The sequence below is a fragment of the Myotis daubentonii genome, chromosome 16 (assembly GCF_963259705.1).
Source record: "Myotis daubentonii chromosome 16, mMyoDau2.1, whole genome shotgun sequence".
NCBI lineage: Eukaryota > Metazoa > Chordata > Mammalia > Chiroptera > Vespertilionidae > Myotis > Myotis daubentonii.
In genome coordinates, this window is record NC_081855.1 from 2,974,541 (window position 1) to 2,993,003 (window position 18,463).

Consider the following 18,463-nt stretch of genomic DNA (forward strand, 5'->3'; position numbering starts at 1 on the left):
CCGTGGGAGCCCCAGTGCCGGAACAGAAATCAGCCTTGTCCTGCTGTTGTGGAAGGTACTGGAACCATTACCTCGTGTAGGAAGACACAGCCAGCAGGACATGCGAGTGGTTAAAGGAGGAGAAGGTAGAGGCAGGAGACCAAGCAGGCACAGTGGTGGGCAGAAAAGAGAGAAGTGGTTGAGAGGTACTGGAGGAGGTACCCATGGGCTGTGGTTGTGGGCAGGTGAGGAAGGAGGCAGGCGTGAGGGCGGGTGCCCAGAGCATGGCAAGCCTTGTGCAGAAGTTGGGCAGCAGAGGTGACTTCACAAAAGGAGTAGAGCCTCTGGAATTCTGGCTGTGATGGGCTAGTCTCTAAGGACATTAGACAGGCAGCCAGGTGTGGGCCCACAGTTGGGAAAGAGCCTCCCGGGGGTGGGAGATGAGGTCCTGGGGCAGAATGTGGAGATGGCCGAGACCAGCCTGCAGAGACACCAGACCCAGGAGCGGGAGGCGGCAGAGGACCCCAGGACGAGTGTGAGCCGACCCCCGGGACACGCAGGGCCAGGGCCTAGGGAGGCAGCACTCAGATTGCGTGAAGGCCATGGCCCCACCTTCAGAGCACAGCAAGGGAAACCAAAGGTCTCTAACTGGGGGCCGAGCTGGAGGCTGAGGTCAAGTCCAGGCTGCACTTTGCAGCTCTCCAGTCTGGCACGTGATCTTGAGCTTTGGTCCATGGCCACGCCAGTACCAACCCACACCATCTTGGTGGTTTCATCTTCCCATCAGCTGATTTGCTAACCTCTCATGGGTTTGTTTCCGAGTAGCCTGTGCAGCTTAAAGAACAGGACGACACCCCCCTCCTGTGAGACAGGAGCCTGTGGCTGCAGGAGCAGGGCAGTGGGCTCCATGTGGCCACCACCTGGGTTCCCATCGTGCCTTCTCTGGAGGGACCTGCCCCAGAGGCACTCCCCCCCTCGCTGGCGTGCTGCTTCTCTGCTCCTCCATCTAGCTTCCTTCCCCTGCGGCCTGCACAGCTCCCCACTACAGGAGGGCTCCCTATCTTGACTGATGACCCATCAGCTCATCCAGGTCGGGGGCCGAGGGGTTGTCCCAGAAGTGCTCCCTGCCCTCTTCTCTGTCACCTCGGTTACCACCTGAATTCTAATTCCCTGGACACCTGCCCTAACCGCCCAGCAGGCCTCCCTGCCTCTTGTCAGTCCCAGAGACACAGCTCCATCATGACCACGCCTCCTGCCCAGCCTCATGCCTGCTGTCCCCGCCCGCCTGCCTGTGCCTGATGAGCCTGGCTACAGGGCACCAGGCCTGGGCTCTTACTGTGGCCCATGCCTGGGATGTGCGCCTCTTCCCCATCCGCTTGCCACCCTCCTCACCCTCATGGTCCAACTCAGCCCCTGTGCTCTGGGCTTCTCCCACTGCTCCCCATGTGCTCACACTCTCCCTGCAGCCTGTGAGTTTCTTGAAGAGCAGGCGAGTCCCCCCAGTGCCAGACATGCCCGCTGAGTCCCACAGAGAGAGGTCCCGGCGACAGCCATTCCCAGGAAAGCACGGTGCTGTTTCCTCTGCTCTCAGGTCTCATTTCTCCCAGTGGCTGTGCATGGTGCTCCTAAGATGGCCGCCTGGCCACATCCTCCCTGCAGGACTGACCTCTGAGGGTGGGCGGGCGGACATGGTCACTGATACTGCCTTGTCCTTTGTGTAGACGAAGGAGGGCGAGTTCACCCTCTCCGCTATGACGTCGGGAATCCGGCGGAACTGGATCCAGACCATCATGAAGCACGTCCATCCGACCTCTGCCCCAGATGTGACAAGGTAAAGCCTGAGGGAGCCACCTTCCCCAGGGGTTGGCGCTTCCCGGGACCTGAGCTGGAGACCAGTGCGGCCCTCTTCCTTGCCGCCTCTGCCCCGCGCTGGCTGGCCCTGCTCTCCTCTTTCTGGCTCCTGGTTTTTCTGTGTGGGGTTACCTTTTCCTCCTGTAAGTATTTCTTGCATTAGAGCCACTTAAGTATCATTTGTGCCACTGTCAGAACTGAGATTGGTGGACTAAGCTCCCTCTGGTGTGGGCCTGGAACTGGCGCTATGCTCCATTGGGTGAGGGCAGCCCTGGAGGCTGCATTCATAAGACACCACAGCATTTACACACTCTCTCTCTCTCTCTCTCTCTCTCTCTCTCCTCTCTCTCTCTCTCTCTCTCTCTCTCTCTCTCTCTCTCTCACACACAAACACACACACACACACACACACACACACGTGTGCGTGCATAGTGGGGGGGTGGGAGGGGGAGAGGCCTGCAACCAGGAAAAGTTCTCTGAAATTCTCGGTACTGGAGCCTAAGTTGGAAACTGTTCATCCCCATAATACTCTTTGATTCATGTATCTCCTGATTCACTGTGTGCCTTCCTCCTCCAACCCTGAAGGTTAGAAACTTGCTGGTTTTCATTTTAAAAGAAAGAGGACATGGTTCCAGTGTGTGGAGCTGGCCCTGTGATGCCCCACACTTTGCTGCTCTCGCCTCAGGCTTCAGAGCCTACGCCTGTCTGAGAACCTGTCACTGACACTTTTCAGACAGTTTGAATGACTCCTCAAGTATATTTCTTGCATCGGAGGTAACATTCTGTGACCCTGGTGCCTGCAGTGTGCCCTCTGGTGCCTGGGGCAGCTATGGCCATGCAATTTTTTTTTTTTTAAGCAAAGTCTTTATATATATATATTTTATTGATTTTTTACAGAGAGGAAGGGAGAAGGATAGAGAGTTAGAAACATCGATCAGCTGCCTTCTGCACACTCCCTACTGGGGATGTGCCCGCAACCAAGGTACATGCCCTTGACTGGAATCGAACCTGGGACCTTTCAGTCTACAGGCCAACTCTCTATCCAATGAGCCAAACCAGTTAGGGCCCAAATCTTTTTTTTAAAGACACTGTACCTCTTTGAACCAGAAGAAAGGAAAGGAACCCAAAGTAACTTTTTTCTTTAGTTCTTTCCCATATTTGTTGGCATTGTTTGTTCACTTATTTATTAAACAACAGGATAGTCCGTTGTTCCTGAGTTGGTAAGGCCAGGAGATGGTGAGTGGGACAGGCTGTCGGTGTCCTGTGCGCGAGCACATCCTGTGTGCAGACCTGCAGGAGGCACTCCGCCCTTGTGGCTGCGCCATGACAGCTCTGCAGCTGCCCCAGCTCTCTCCCGCTGAGGAGCAGAGGCCAACACTGACCCCTCGAGGATGCCCAGAGCAAAGCAAGAGAGGCACCTGGCTCCATCTAGCTCCCTCCCCTTGGAGGCTGCTGCGTGGCCTCAGGTCAGGGCCTCTCACAGCCACAGGCACTCACCTGCTCACCCTGTCCCAGCCAGCCCTGGTGCTCACCTGGGGCCTGCCCCTGTGCCTCAGACTGAGGGTCTGGCTGGGATGTCAGCTTTGGGATCTCAGGCAGGGCCGGGTGGCTCAGTTGGTTGGAGCGTTGTCCTATGCACCAAAAGCGTGCAGGTTTGGTTCCCGGTCAGGGCACATGCCTAGGTTGCTGTTCAATCCCCCATCAGGGCGTGTACGGAGGCAACAGATGGATGTTTCTCTCTCATATCAATGTCCCTCCCCCCTCCTCTCTCTCTAAAATATCAACAAAGACATATCCTCGGGTGAGATTTGAAAAAGAGTGCATCCCTAGGCTGGCACTGAGAACCTGTCATTGCACGCTTCTCTCCCACGCCGGCTCGGCGTCCTGCGGGGCCGGGTGCCCAGGGACCAGGCGTTTTGTCTCTGGCTAGGGTTTACTTTCGCGTGAGTGGAGTACTTTGTCCCCCCGATTTGTTTTCAGCCTTTGTGCTTATTTGACGTGGGCTCCTATCGTTTGAGGAAAATAAGGATTTTTGTGCCACCGGGCTGAGTCCCAAGGACGTATTAGAAACACATACAAACGTGAGAGGTGCTGGGGTAGCTGCTGTGTCTGGAGGAGCGGTGGGGCTTCCTCTGTTGGAGAGACTGGCGGTCCTGGCGTGGCTGCTGCTTCCAGTGTTCCACGTCACCCCCACGGCCTGCGCCTGCTCCCCTCAGCTCAGGGCGTCAGGTCTGTGCTGGAGAACTTTCCTTCCCGTGCGCTTTGGTGTTCACGGGGAGCTTGCAGCCCTGCCGCTTGGGAGCACTTTGTTTTTCCCCTGTTAGCTGCCGGGACAGGTGGCCCAGGAGGTGGTGGTGGCCCTTCTCTTCCTGGGAGCCTCTTTCACTGGGTCCTTTCTCTTTGGTCCCATTTACCTTCAGGTGTTCCCTAGAGCCCCCCACTGGCCCTCGCAGGCCCAGGCGGCTTCCTGTGTGCTTTTTGCTCCCTGGCCCCTGTCCAGGCTGTGGATCTCGGGGGTTCATCCACAGAGCCTGGAGAGCCGGCCTCAGCCTGCTGTGACTGATGCCTCTCCTACGCGGGAGGTTTATTCCTCTTCAGGAATCTTTGCTTTGGGGCAGATTGGGGAAAGGCCTGGACTCGCTGCCGGGCATGCAGAAGTGCCCTGGAGTGGGCGACTGCATGGGGTGGGGAGTTGGTGCACCTGGGACATCTATCCGGTGTGTCCGCAGGTCCTTTTGGGCCTGTCACTCTGGCTCATCTGTCATACCAGCCACGGGGGTTCCTGAGGCACAGACCTGACCATGTTGCTTCCCTGCTTATAGAAAACGCTTGACCCCTTCAAGGGACGCAGCGGGTCTCCTTCCTTCTGTCCCCACTACCCAGTGCATGCATGCCACGGGCAGCCTCCCTGCGGAAGCGTTTGGACAGCGGCTGTGCCTGGTGCAGCAGGAGGGCTCGCAGCCTTGGCTCTAGGCAGGGCAGTGCTCCAAGCTTCGTCATCCCAGATGCTCCCCCAGCATCTCCTCAGTTGGGACTCAAAGTACCCTCCTGCTGGACACCTGTAGGCTGCTCAGGTGGCTTCTCTCCCATCCCCACTCAGAACTCAGTGTCGGTTCTCTGCAAGGAAATGAGGACACTGCTTTCTCCGCTCCCCGAGGGAGCTGCCCCAGAGGTGGAAAGGTCATGTGGGGGCGTGGAGCGGGCCTCTGCTGGGGCCGCACGGGAGCCACCCCTGACAGGCTGTTTGCCCCCTGCCCAGCTCCTTGCCGGAGGAGAAAAGCCGCATCAGCTCCTGCTTCGAGACCTGCCCAAGGCCAAGTGAGAAGCCGGAGGTGGAGCCCAGGGAGCCAGACCCTGAGCCGAAGAGGAGCCGAGCTCGTGAGCGCAGGCGGGAGGGGCGCTCCAAGACCTTCGACTGGGCTGAGTTCCGCCCCCTGCAGCAGGCCCTGGCTCAGGAGAGGGCGGGCGCAGGGCTGCCCAGCGGTCTCTCCGAGGCCGGGCCGGGGGAGCTGGAGCGGGAACGGGCGCGCAGGCGGGAAGAGCGCCGTAAGCGCTTCGGGATGCTCGACACAGTGGACGGGCCAGCCACTGACGACACGTCCTTGCGGATGGAGGTGGATCGGAGCCCGGGGCTACCTGTGACCCCCGACCTCAAGACACAGAATGTCCATGTGGAGATAGAGCAGCGGTGGCATCAGGTGGAGACCACCCCTCTCCGGGAAGAAAAGCAGGTGCCCATTGCCCCTCTGCACCTGTCCTCTGAGGACAGAAGTGACCGGCTCTCTACTCATGAGCTGACCTCCCTGCTGGAGAAGGAGGTAACGACCAGGGAGGCCACAAGTGGGCGGGTTCCACGCAGCGCCCCTTCCTGAGCACCCACCCCTGTGCCCAGCAGCAGCCTGAGTGGTTCAGCTGCATGACCGAGGGAGGTGTGGTCTCCCCTCCAGGGCTTGCAGACCGTTCAGGAAGATAGACCCATGGATGGACAGGTTCTCAGAGTCCAGGGTAGTCACTGAGAGGTACAGGGAGTGCAGGCTCATGCAGGGTGGCGGGGGCACCAGCCCTTTCTAGGACAGAGTAGTTTGCCATGTGGCAGGGGCACTGCCTTTAGAGTCAGAGTGGCCAGAGAAGAGGCTGGTAGGGTTTCAGGGCCCTGTTTCCAGCATGAACTCGAGATCTTCAGGGGAGAGGAGCATAAGCAGAGTTAGGTTTGATCTGCACTAGGCGACCCTGGGTGGAGCAGACCAAAGCTGGAGGCAGAGAAGCATCCCACTGCTGCCCAGCAGCCTGGTGACTGCCGGGGACCTGAGGAGGTGCAGGCCCCCACAGGAGGCAGGTGGGTGCCTGGGTGAGCCGTGCACTCATTCGACAAGGACTGCACTGTGGAGACTTTGCAGAGCAGGTCCCTCTGGGCACCCAGATACAGGATGAGTGCCAGCCCTGCATTTGCAGCATAATACGTTTCTTCATGAACATGTGTCCAGAAATCAGATCTGGGGAACTTCTGCAGTGGATTCATAAATCTGAACAGGAAGTTCCTGACATGTTCAAACAGTGTCATGTTTCAAATGTGTTCTTTTACAGAAGTAGCTAACTAAAGTTACAGATTTGTCACTTTGGCCCACCTTTACTTTTCTTATTTTTCCTCGTCTGTTAAATTCACGAGGCTGACGTTTATCACTATCATGAACACTTTGAGTTTGTTTCCATTTTCTATGTCTATTAATAGGATAATAAAGGCAAGATGCAATAAATAGCAGTTCAAACTCAGATTGCTATAAGCTACAATAGGCCTGACACGGAAGCTTGTCTAAGCTTGTTTTAAACAGCAATGTCTGAACGTCAAGGGAGAACGTCAATGCCTCTCACATAGCCCGGCAGCACCCTGCCCGTCTCCCAGCTCCACAGCCTCGGAGGGCGGGCAGGCAGAGTGGCCCACGTGGCCCAGCACCCAGTTAGGCTCCTAGGGGTATTTGGGGAAGAAGTGACTGGATGGATGACTGAATTCAAAACCACTGAAAGCAAGAAGAGTTTGAAGTAGCTTGCTTGCCGTCCACATCTCATGGGACCCTCTTCACAAACAGGAGGTTATGTAGGATCCATTGGATAAAAGTGGGACTTGCAGCAGGGGCTGGAGTGGGGCTCGCCCCCCAGGGGCGAGGAAACGGAAAGGACGGCGGGGGGGGGGGGTGCCTCCTAGTGCAGGCACAGAGCCACATTTCCTGCTGGGTCTGCAAATGGGGACCTTGAGCAGGGGTGGGTGTTATGTGGACATTCATGGTGGCCGGTCTGCCGTGTTATGTATTTACGGTTTGAGCAGGAGCCTTCAGTTTCAGATGCTGCAGTTTAGGACAGATCAGCTTATCCCTGACCTATGGGCACGTGGAGGGCCAGGGAGGAGTCCGTGTGCCAGCTCAGCTGGTGTCAGAAATGCCCCCGGGGCCTCTACTGTGCTGCTGATGGTTTGTTACCATCATTTTGCTTTAAAATATGTGTCTTTTTGTCAACAGTTGGAGCAGAGCCAGAAGGAGGCCTCAGACCTTTTGGAGCAGAACCGGCTCCTGCAGGACCAGCTGAGGGTGGCTCTGGGCCGGGAGCAGAGTGCCCGAGAGGGCTATGTGCTGCAGGTAGGGCTGAGGGGCTGCGGGCGCTCAAGATGCTCTTGGGAACTTGAGTGCAAGGGCCCTGGCAGGCTAGAAATGCACACACCGGCCTGAGCACACAGGACCGCGGCCCTAGTGCCCTGGGCCATGTGTATTTCCCTCCTGGTATTACATTTTGGAGAATCTGCCTGAAACTTCCGTGTCTAAGGTTTTTTCTTTGTTTTTTTTTAATAAAATAGTTTTGGTGGTTTTCCCTTTGGGCTCTCAAAGTAATCCAATATATTTGTTATAGATACTATATATTTGCATGTCATTTCTAATAGTTTTTGCAAAAGCAGTATTTGGCCTGTTTTGATTACAGATTGAAGAAATTGAGTGACATAGCCACCAAGTGCCTCATTAAGACCAAGTTAGTGGCAGAGCCAGCTCTGGATCACCTGTCCTGCCTTTGTACCACATCTACAGGCAGACCTGGGCTAGTACCACTCGCCCAGTGGACCCATTCCTTTCTCCCTACCTAGACTGAAGTTTCAGGGGGAAACATGGCCGCCCAGCCCTGAGCCAGCCCACACCGCCAGCCTAGAAGGGGAGAGGAGGCCCTGAGCTTGGGTCCTAAGCTGAGAGCCCACACCCAGTGTCCAGGACCAGAGGTCTCTGGGCCACAGCCCTGGTCAGCAGGCAGAGTCACAGAGAGCAGCGGGCACTACTGAGGGTGCCTCACTTGGCAGTAGGTAGGTCAGCTGGGCAGGGTGGACTGGTGTGTGCTCTGTCGAAAGGCCCTGTTCTGTTCTGGGGCACAAAACAGCACACTCCCTGCCCCCCGGAGTGATGTGCTGGTGGGGAGAGGCGACTGACAAATGAGTACTGGGAAACGCAAAATGGTCAGTGGAATGGGCTGTCTGCCAAGGCCAAGGACTGGCTGCAAGCGCAGGCCCTGACACTGACCAGCAGATGCCAGTGTCCCCTCCCCACCGCACCAGCCTCTGCTGTGTGGACGTAGACCTTGTCCCCGAGGCCCTTCCAGCTCTCAGTGACTGTGCCAACATCTCCAGATCACCATGCCTTGCCCGCCTCAGTCCCGGTCCTCCAGGGCAGCACCTGAACCTTCTGGGCAGAGCCTGCCTTCCTGCCTCTGTCCATACTGCTGTGGTTGCATGTTCCTTCTGCCTTCTCTTCCTCTCATTTCTCTTTTCCCTCAGCTTTAGCTGTGGCCCTGGGCGCCCTGTGTGCCCTGCACCCTCCTCCCCAGCCCTTTCAGCTGTACTTATTGCTGTGCCCAGTTCAGACTCTCGGGCACCAGGAGCTGGTGATGGTGGGTGTTCTTCTTTTGTGCACAGTTCACTCAGGGTATTCTGATCATTCATGCAGAACCTCCAAATTTGGAGAGCATCTTTTTAAACCTGGGTTGGGCCCCTGTCCTACACAGATTCCCTTTTACTTCATCAGGCGGTAAAGATAGTAGCAGCAGATTGTGCACATTGCTAACCTAAGAACCTACCTCTGTGTCTAACTTGGATGATTGCATGAGCCTGCACCCAAGCCCCTGTCAGTCGGCACTGGGCAGAGCTGGCTTCTGAATACCTTCCCACAAAGTCTAATAGCAGGTTGCTCTTACCCTCCCTTTGTGCTTTGGGAAAGAACAGGGCCTTAGGGATTGAGGGTCAGAAGGAGTTTGCCTGGGATGGGCGCTGCGCTGCTTGTTCTGGGAGGAGGAGCTTGCATGGTTTGGACTTGCTGTGGAGTATAACCAATAACGGAACTGAGTGTCACATCTGTGGCTTCCCCGCCGACTGAAAGGGGCCACAGGCAGGTCAGGTTCTCAGGCTGGGCTGTTCTCACCTCTGTTCATGTTTCCCCTGATTATTAGTCTGTCTGTCCTGCATGCCTTTCTGTTTGGGGAGCTTGTTCCATTTGTGTTCTGTTTTGTTTTGTGCTGCGTCACTTATTTTGACTTCCATGAAGGTGTGTTTTGTTGGTATCATATCTTACTCCATGGGTTTCGCTTCCCCTCGTTTTGTCTTCTTACAGGTAGAGACTCGTTCCTCCTGTCACTGAGGACGAGCTCCACTTCCGAAAGGAAAGTGCTCGGTGTCTCCTGCTGCCTCCTTCCTTCTCTCCTGTCCTAGAAGGAAGGGGCTTCTCCCGCACCCTCACCCTGTGCTTTTCCAAGGTTTATTGCCTAGAGCTGTGTACCTTTTGTTTTGTACAACAAACAGATGCCATGCTCTGCTCCCCCTCCTCCCACCCGTCTCGTCTTCAGTCTCTGTTTTGCTTACCCGTATGTTCCATCATTCAGTTGTGTTTGGTTTACTTCTCCTAGAAGCCATTCGGTTAGAGTTGTTTTGATGTTGTTATCCATGTTTTCTGTTTACCTGGAAGCAGCACTTATCAAAATAATTAAGATGATTTGTTGGATTGCTTATTTAATGAGAAAAATTGTGCAAAGGATAAAAGGCAAACCCACCAAGGAGCTTTTCTGTGACTGACCCTGGCCAGAGGTGTGACACTCAGAACTAGGAAGCCCGAGTGTTACTAACCAGTGTTTAATCGGTTTTTTTAAGACTGAAGTGGCCACCTCCCCATCTGGCGCCTGGCAGAGGCTCCACAGAGTCAATCAAGATCTGCAAAGGGAGCTGGAGGTCCAGTGCCGGCGCCAGGGGCTGACTACGCAGCAGACCCAGGCCCTGAAGTGCAGCTACGGGGAGGCTGAGGATGCAGTCCGGCACCATGAGGCCGAAATCCGCAGCCTCCAGGCGAGGCTCAGCACCGCTGCCGCCGAGCTCACCTTCAAGGAACAGGCACTGGCCCAACTCAAGGGGGACCTGAAACTGGAGAAGGACAAGGCCCGTGAGCACTTGGAGGAGTGGCAGCACAGCAAGGCCGTGCTGAGCGGTCAGCTTCAGGCCAGCGAGCAGAAGCTCAAGAGCGCAGAGGCCCTGCTGCTGGAGAAGACGCGGGAGCTGCGGGACCTGGAGACGCAGCAGGCGCTGCAGAGAGACCGGCAGAAGGAGGTGCAAAGGCTGCAGGAGCGCATCGCAGACCTCAGCCAGCAGCTCAGTGCTAGCGAGCAGGCCCAGCGGCTGATGGAGGAGAAGCTGCAGAGGAACTACGAGCTGCTGCTGGAGAGCTGTGAGAAGGAAAAGCAGGCATTGCTGCAGAACCTGAAGGAGGTGGAGGACAAGGCCAGTGCCTACGAGGACCAGCTCCAGGACCACGAGCAGCAGGTGGAGGCCCTCCAGAGGGAAAAGTTAAGCGCCAGGTCTGAGGGCAGCCAGGCGGTGCGCCAGCTGGAAGAGCAGCTGCAGGTGAAGGAGGCCAGCCTCCAGACGCTGGCCCAGCACGTCCAGAGCCTCAGGGATGAGCGGGACCTGGTCCGGCAGCGGTTCCAGGAGCTGACAGAGCGTGTCGCCCTGTCTGATGGGGATGTTGCGGAGCTTCAGCAGAAGCTGCAGGGCAGGGAGGCCGACTACCAGAGCCTGGAGCATGCCTACCAGAGGGTGGCCAGCCAGCTCCAGGGCATGCACACCCTGCTGAGAGAGAGGGAGGAGGAGCTGAGGCACATCAAGGACATGCATGAGAAAGTTCTGGAAAAGAAAGATCAGGCCCTCAATGAGGCTTTGGTTAAAATGGTTGCCTTGGGGAGCAGCTTAGAGGAAACAGAAATGAAGCTCCAGATAAAGGAAGAGATTTTAAGGAAATTTACCAAGGCATCTTCAGAGGAAGTGGAGGAGCCGCAGAGCTCCCTGGGAGAAGCAGAGGATGGCTTTGCGCTTTCGGGCCTGCAGCTCCCAGCCTCAGGCACATCCCCAGGCTGCCCACACTTGAGGCTTGAGGATGAGGACCCAGGGGCTGCCCTTAAGGAGAAACATGGGCACAGCAGCCCCAGGAGAGAAGTGAGCATGATGCCCCCGAAGTCAGAAGTGCCTGAGAAGGAGAGGCACTCATGGAACACAGCAAAATGTGAGCAGTGTGTACCTGGCATTAAAAGGCAAAGAATCCGGTTCTCCACGATCCAGTGCCAGAAATACACCCACCCCGATGGGTCCGAGAAGACCTGGACCAGCAGCACGTCTTCCGACACCAGTCAGGACCGGTCACCCTCCGAGGAGAGCATGTCGTCAGAGGCCACCCTCAGCTCTGTCCCTGCAACCAGCGACTCTGATACCTACCTCTCCATAATACACTCCCTGGAGACCAAGCTCTACATCACAGAAGAGAAGCTCAAAGATGTGACGGTGAAGCTGGAGAGCCAGCAGGGCCAGAGCCAGGAGGCCCTGCTCACACTGCACCACCAGTGGGCTGGCACTGAGGCCCGGCTCCGCGAGCAGCTCCGCACCAGCCTGCTCCAGGTTGGCACGCTGGCCTCCCAGTTGGAGCAGGAGAAACAGGCCAGGGCGAAGATCATTGAAAATCACGTAGGGGAGCTTGGCAATTTCCAGGTAAAAAACACGCAGGCCCTTGCTTGCTTAGAAAATTGCCGAGAACAGCTACGGTCTCTGCCAAGGTCTGGCCAGGAGGAAGCCCCGGGGGCAGGAGCAGGCCCCCTGGCCAGCGTGGAGAGCGTGCTAGTAAGCGCCATCCAGGCTCTGCGTCACTGGCCAGCCCCTGCAGACAGCGGGTCCCAAACTCCGCTGGAAGAAGAGAGCTTCCTGGAGAGAGGGAAGGAGACTCTGCGGCAGCCATCCCCGCAGCCGGAGCTGACTGAGCAGGAGCAGCTGAAGCTTCTTGCTGATCAAATAGCTCTGGAAGCCTCTCTGATAAACCACATAGCAGACTCTCTAAAAAACACAACGTCGGATATCTCGCACGTTCTCGATGAGGTTTCTCAGTCAGGAAAGTTGCCCCTGGAGTCTGGGAGTGCAGTCTGTCTGGGGGCCCCAGCAGACACCTGGGCTAAGAAGGTGCTGGTGGATGGTGAATTCTGGAGCCAGGTGGAGTCCCTGAGTAAGCACCTGGGGACAGTGGGGGGAGAGGCAGCCAGTGCATCAGGAGGTGGGCAGCAGAGCATCCCACCAGCCCTGGTCCCCACCCTGGCAGACGCCACATGGGTCAGGGCGGAGCTTAGCTTTGCTGTGCAGTCAGTGAGGGAGTCATTCCACCGTCGGTTGCAGAGCATTCAGGAGACTCTCCGGGGGACCCAGGCAGCCCTGCGGCAGCATAAGCACGCACTGGAAGAAATCCTGGGAGCATACCGAACCCCTGACTTTGAGAGGGTGATGCAGCAGGTCGCAGAGGCCCTCAAGCTCCCAACAGGCACTGCAGAAAGTGTCCAGGCTCCCTGGGACTTGAGCCCATTAAGAGAAGAGCTGAGTCATCAAGACACAGCTGGCTTCCAGGAGCCCTTCCACTTCTCGGACCAGAGCTCTGGGGCCTTCGTTGGGATTCAGGAAGAACTCGCCCTGCAGCTTAAAGATAAAGCCCGCCTCTTAGGAGAGATATCTGCCTCTTTAACCTCTCTTCCCCCTGTGGAATCCATAAGAGATTGTCAGAAGCTTCTTCAGGTGTCCCGGAATCTCTCCTGTAACACTTATTTGGGAGGCCTTGGTCAGTATTCTTCATTATTAGTTAAAGATGCAATTATTCAGGCTCAGGTGTGTTATGCAGCCTGCAAAATTCGGCTGGAGTATGAAAAAGAGCTTCAGTGCTACAAGGAGTCCTGGCAGAGCAGGGGGGCCTCCTGCCAGGAGCACGAGCAAGCTGTCGGAGCCCTGAAGGAGGAGTACAAGGAACTTCTCCGGAAGCAGAAGAGTGAGTACCTGGAAGTGATTGCCATCATTCAAAGGGAAAATGCAGAGCTCAAGGCCCAGGTCACCCAGCTAGACCAGCAGCAGAGGTATCTGGAGGAAGTGGAGAGCAAGCACAACGAGAACATGTTTGCCCTGCAAGGAAGGTACGAGGAGGAGATCCGGTGTGTGGTGGAGCAGTTGAACAGAGCCGAGAATACACTGCAGGCTGAGCACAGCCGAGTCCTGAGCCAGCTGGACGCCTCAGTCAGAGACAGGCAGGACATGGAGAGGCACCATGTGGAGCAGATGCAGACTCTGGAGGACAAGTTCCAGCTCAAGGTCAAAGAGCTACAGACCATCCACGAGGAAGAGCTAAGGACCTTGCAGGAGCACTACTCCCAGAACCTACAGTGCCTGCAGGAGACCCTCTGCCACTATCAGGGGCAGCCGCCAGAAGCCTTGCTGGCCAGCAGCCCCCACCAACCCCCTTCCTCCACCTGGCCAGTTGGCCAGCCCAGGGATGCTCTGCAAGTAGCCACTGGGGAGGCCGACTCCATGGTGGGGCTGAGGGAGCGCATCCAGGAGCTGGAGGCTCAGATGGACATCATGCGGGAGGAGCTGGAGCACAAGGACCTGGAGGGTGACACGGCCACGCTGCGAGAGAAGTACCAGAAAGACTTTGAGAACCTTAAGGTTTCAAAGCATCGTTTAATTTGCAAAGCAGTCGAGGGGCAGGCACTCTCCTGCTAGTTGAGAGTCAGTGTGGGATTCTCGGGGTGGAGCTGGGAGACAGTTCTTGGCCCTGAGTTCCTGTATAAGCAGAATTTATTCAACATTTTGTTCCTTCCTCAACTCCTCCTCACGATGGCGTGGCCTCAGAGCAGGGCCTTGGTTAGGGTCTAGCATCCTGTTCCACATCCCCCACCAGGAAAGAGGACTAGCAGAACAGGATCGCTGGCGAGAGGGAGTGTAGTCTCCCATGCCTTCCCTCCTGCTTCTCACAGCCCCTCACCGCCTCGCCTGCTTCCCACCCCAACAGCCCACCTGTGGCTGGTGCAAACTACACTGAAGAAAAGCCTGGGGTAGATGGGCCAGAGGCACCCTTTGAGGGATATCTCTTAACTATTGTAGGAGAGCAGAGTTTGGGGAGCCTGAAAGATAGGAATATTGACAAGACAGTGCCGAGAGTCACACTCCCATCCCAACTCTGTAGGGAGCTGGTGTTTAGTGGGCACCTAGGTAAGGACTAGGGAGCACAGCTTTCAGTGCTGGTACTTCTCAGGAGCTTTGAGAAAGAACCTTGTCACTGTCTCCCACACTCCTAACCTGTTTCTCATTATGCAGAATACCCAGGCCCTGGCACTCAAAGGTGACAATTCCAGGCCCACAGGCATTAGATTCTATGAAGCGGTCCAGCTTCTCGCCCATCCCCTTCATAACCAGAGGCACCTGTGTGCATGCATGTGGCTGATCCCCTAAGCTTCTCGGCGTTATCCTCTTGGGCTGCTTGCCATCCCTTGGAGCTACACCCCACAAATGCTTACGTCCCTCACAAGCCCTTAGTCTCGGCAGGCCCGGGGTGAGGTGACACTCCCTTCCGTGCAGCACAGAGCTGGCTCCGGACTGCAAATGCTGCTTTGCTGCTGCTGAGCAAGCTGCCACGGCTGTGCTCCCAGCAGCGCACTCCTCCAGGTCCGGCAGGAAAGCGTAAGTGTGCTCTGTGTTGGCAGCACATTCTTACCTTTGTGACAGCACAGCCACTCCTAGCAAGCCCGTGTGGTGGCCAGCAAGCACGCAGGCCAAGAGGCCGCCTTCGCTGTGCTTGTGCTGAGTCAGTCAGAAACATTTGGAAACCATCGTGAATCACGGGAGAGCTTCCAGGGCTCATTCCCGGAAGTGCCCTGTGGCAGTCGGTGCCTGTGATCGCAGTGCTCAGGTGGGGCTTTCAAAGTAATTTGCACCAGCACTGTCCTAGTGCCTTCCCTACTCACGGGGCCCCGCAGCTTTTCACAGCACCCAGCAGGTCTGTGAGCAGGTGCCTGGGCGCATACACAGCTCAGGCTCACAGGAGCCACAGTGAACTGCTTCCTGTCAGCTCCACCAAAGCCTCCTGCACGGTGAGGCTATCCAGCTCCCACGGCAGTCAGCTGGGCGTAGGTAAGGCTTTGGCCAAAGTGGTGACATCGTACCACCAGTTAGCAAGCCATCAGAAGGGTAACACTGTTTTGTGTGGACAACTGGCCATAGATGGTGCTGGGGCCCAGTGTCCCCTTGCTGTGACATAGCTCCATGGTATTCTCATTGACAACCTTGAGACACACAGAAATTACAACCAAATAGCACTGTCCTGGAGACCCGGCTAATGCTGCTACTATGTGCAGATTTTTGCCCGGGTTGGGGAGATTGGGATCTGTGCCTGTTGGCCACTCTACTATAGCCATAGGCTGTTGCCTTCCCTCATGAATCTGCACAGTAGTCATTGATCCCAGCGATTATTGGCTTAAAAATTAAAATGTTTATTGATTTTTTTTTTTTTTACCAACACATGCTCTCCAGGGAAGCAGCCAATCTTTAAAGACATCTCAGAGTTTCTGTAGGAACAATTTTGACCATTATTTAGCTACTGGAGGCCCGGTGCACAAATTTGTGCACCAGTGGGGTCCCTTGGCCTGGCCTGCTGGATCAGGCCGAAACCAGCTCTCCAACATTCCCCGAGGGATCCCGGATTGCGAGAGGGTGCAGGCCAGGCCAAGGGACCCCACTGGTGCACGATCGGGGCCGGAGGGACTTGGGAGGTTGGCCAGCCAGAGAGGGACCGCAGGAGGGTTCCAGGGCATGTCCAGCCTGACTCGCTTAGTCCTGATTGGCCAGACCCCAACAGCAAGCTAACCTACCGGTCAGAGTTTCTACCCCCTGGTGGTCAGTGCATGTCATAGCGAACTTTTGAGTGGCCTTAGCATATCATTAGCATATTACACTTTGATTAGTTGAGTGGTTGACCGGACACATAGCATATTAGGCTTTTATTATATAGGATTCTAAAGCACTCAAATCAAACTAATACTTATGAGATCTACTAGCTCTGTGTTAACTGAGAAGCCATATGTGAACCAAAGCACCTGGGAGAGAGGAGACGATGGGTTCTGAGCACACAAGGGTCCGAGCCACAGCTCGAGGGTTCCTCCAGCGTCCTTTGGTGTGAGGTGGTGGAAGGAGACCACCGGCTGCCAGAAGGAGCCTCTGGGGAAAGTAATGTCCAGTTAATGGTGAACACAGTTAAAACCATGTCCCCTTTGCAGCAAATCTGCTGCAGTGAAATCCAAACTCTGATCATGAGTTTAGAAAAACTGACCTGAGGCCCTCAGGAAAGCCTCACAGTTACTGTGGGGGCTCAGACACCCGGGTGGGTTTTTTGTTTTTTCTTAAATCCATGTATCTTCTTGGGAAGATAGAGCCTCCACTTGCATTTGGAATGGATCATAGCCACATTCTTCCACTTTCTAAAAACCACTGGAAGGCCTGATCCCTATTCAGAAACAGATTTTGCAAGGGATTTAGACAGAAAGTGTGACTCCGTGCACAAAACAGCTACACAGACCTCCTTACATCTGTGGGGCACACTCACCTGCCCTGTTAAGAACAGCTGATAAGCCAGGCCTGGACTTCCCGGTGTAGCGTGTGGGATGGTTGGATCCCTTCTTAGGGATCCTGTGTCCTTCCCCTGCACTCCTGTGTGCCCATGTAATAAACTGCCCCAGCCTGTAACAGGTGTAGACAAGTTGGAGAGCAGTTTTTCTGTTATGTGTCCCAGCGTATTAGTGGAGTCACTAATTACTGCCCCTCTGTACTCCTTCAAAGGAAATAGAAGGAAGACAGGTTGGAAGGGAAGAGAGCACGTAGCCTAATGTAACCCCTCGTGGGCACTGCAGCGGTGTGAGTAGGTGAGGGTGGCCAGCTCGTCAGTGCAGGGCCAGCCCCGTGGAGCCTCAGCTCACAAAGTCATGACTATGACTTACTTGTGAAATGCCCAGTTTGTGACTGACAGTGCTACTCACTGTATGAACTCAAATCAGACACAGCCAGCCTCTGCAAATTCTCCTCTCTCCCTCTTGTCAGTCCGACCTGGCAGTAATTCTATCAGGGCCCAGAATTGGCTGCCTAAGATTCCACTGCAGCCTCTTCCCACCCACAATACCAACTCATTCCACAGGATTCAGAACAGTCATAGAAATAAGACAATTTACAGATATATAAACACCCTTTTCTAAGTGCTCTGATAGCATCAGTGAGAGTCTCCAGACAGCTGTCAGGTGGCCCCGCTGGCTCAGTGCTCGCCTTCAGAGAGCGTATTCCTCGAGAACAGGAAGTCTTGAGAGCAGGCGGGCTGCTGGCTTATCAAACAGGACCCTCGACTTAGAGGTGGTGAAACAAATTGATCGAGCTCCTTTGCATCTTGCAGGCCACCTGCGAACGAGGGTTTGCAGCAATGGAAGAAACGCACCAGAAGAAGATTGAAGATCTCCAGAGGCAGCACCAGCGAGAGCTGGAGAAACTGCGAGAGGAAAAAGACCGCCTCCTGGCTGAGGAGACTGCAGCCACCATCTCAGGTGGGAGCTGGCAGGTGGTGGGTTAGCCGGAGGGCAGGACAGGTGGAAGACTCCCGGAGTTGGCGGCACAGCGCAGTTAGGACTGCTCTTCGTGCTATCATTGGGTTAAGATTTAAGCTTCCTGATCCAAGGATATTTTATTTTATTTTTCAATTGCGGTTTACATTCCATATTAGTTTGTGTTCATTTCAGCTGTGTAGCATAGTGGTTAGACAGTCACTTTACAACGTGTTCCCCCCAATACTTCCAGTCCCCACCTGGCACCACATGTAGTAATTACAGTATTATTATTTTTTTAAAATATATTTTATTGATTCCTTACAGAGAGGAAGGGAGAGGGATAGAGAATTAGAAACATCGATGAGAGAGAAACATCAACCAGCTGCCTCCTGCACACTCCCCACTGGGGATGTGCCCGCAACCAAGGTACATGCCCTTGACCGGAATCGAAACTGGGACCCTTCAGTCCGCAGGCCAACACTCTATCCACTGAGCCAAACCGGCCAGGGCTGTAATTACAATATTATTGACTATATTCCCTATGCTGTACCTTATATCCCCATGACTTTTGTAACTACCAATTAGTACTTCTTAATCCCTTCACCTTTTTCACCTTGTCCCTGCACCCCATCCTATCTGGCAACCATCAATCTGTTCTCTATATGTATAAACGTGTTTCTGTTTTGTTGTTCACTTA

The 18,463-nt window shown here is 55.3% G+C and overlaps 1 protein-coding gene across 9 annotated transcripts in view; it reads left to right on the forward strand.

Moving 5' to 3' along the window:
• Positions 1–18,463, forward strand: part of MPRIP (myosin phosphatase Rho interacting protein) — a 206,504-nt gene that overhangs the window by 127,172 nt on the left and 60,869 nt on the right. For 7 of the 9 annotated variants that reach the window (XM_059668332.1, XM_059668329.1, XM_059668331.1 and 4 more), the window contains 5 exons: positions 1,701–1,810; positions 5,090–5,648; positions 7,341–7,457; positions 9,995–13,852; positions 17,619–17,766. In XM_059668332.1, coding sequence (XP_059524315.1) covers positions 1,701–1,810; positions 5,090–5,648; positions 7,341–7,457; positions 9,995–13,852; positions 17,619–17,766 — 4,792 coding nt within the window. The remainder of the gene's footprint in view (positions 1–1,700; positions 1,811–5,089; positions 5,649–7,340; positions 7,458–9,994; positions 13,853–17,618; positions 17,767–18,463) is intronic. The other 2 variants (XM_059668338.1, XM_059668337.1) reach the window with 1 other exon arrangement.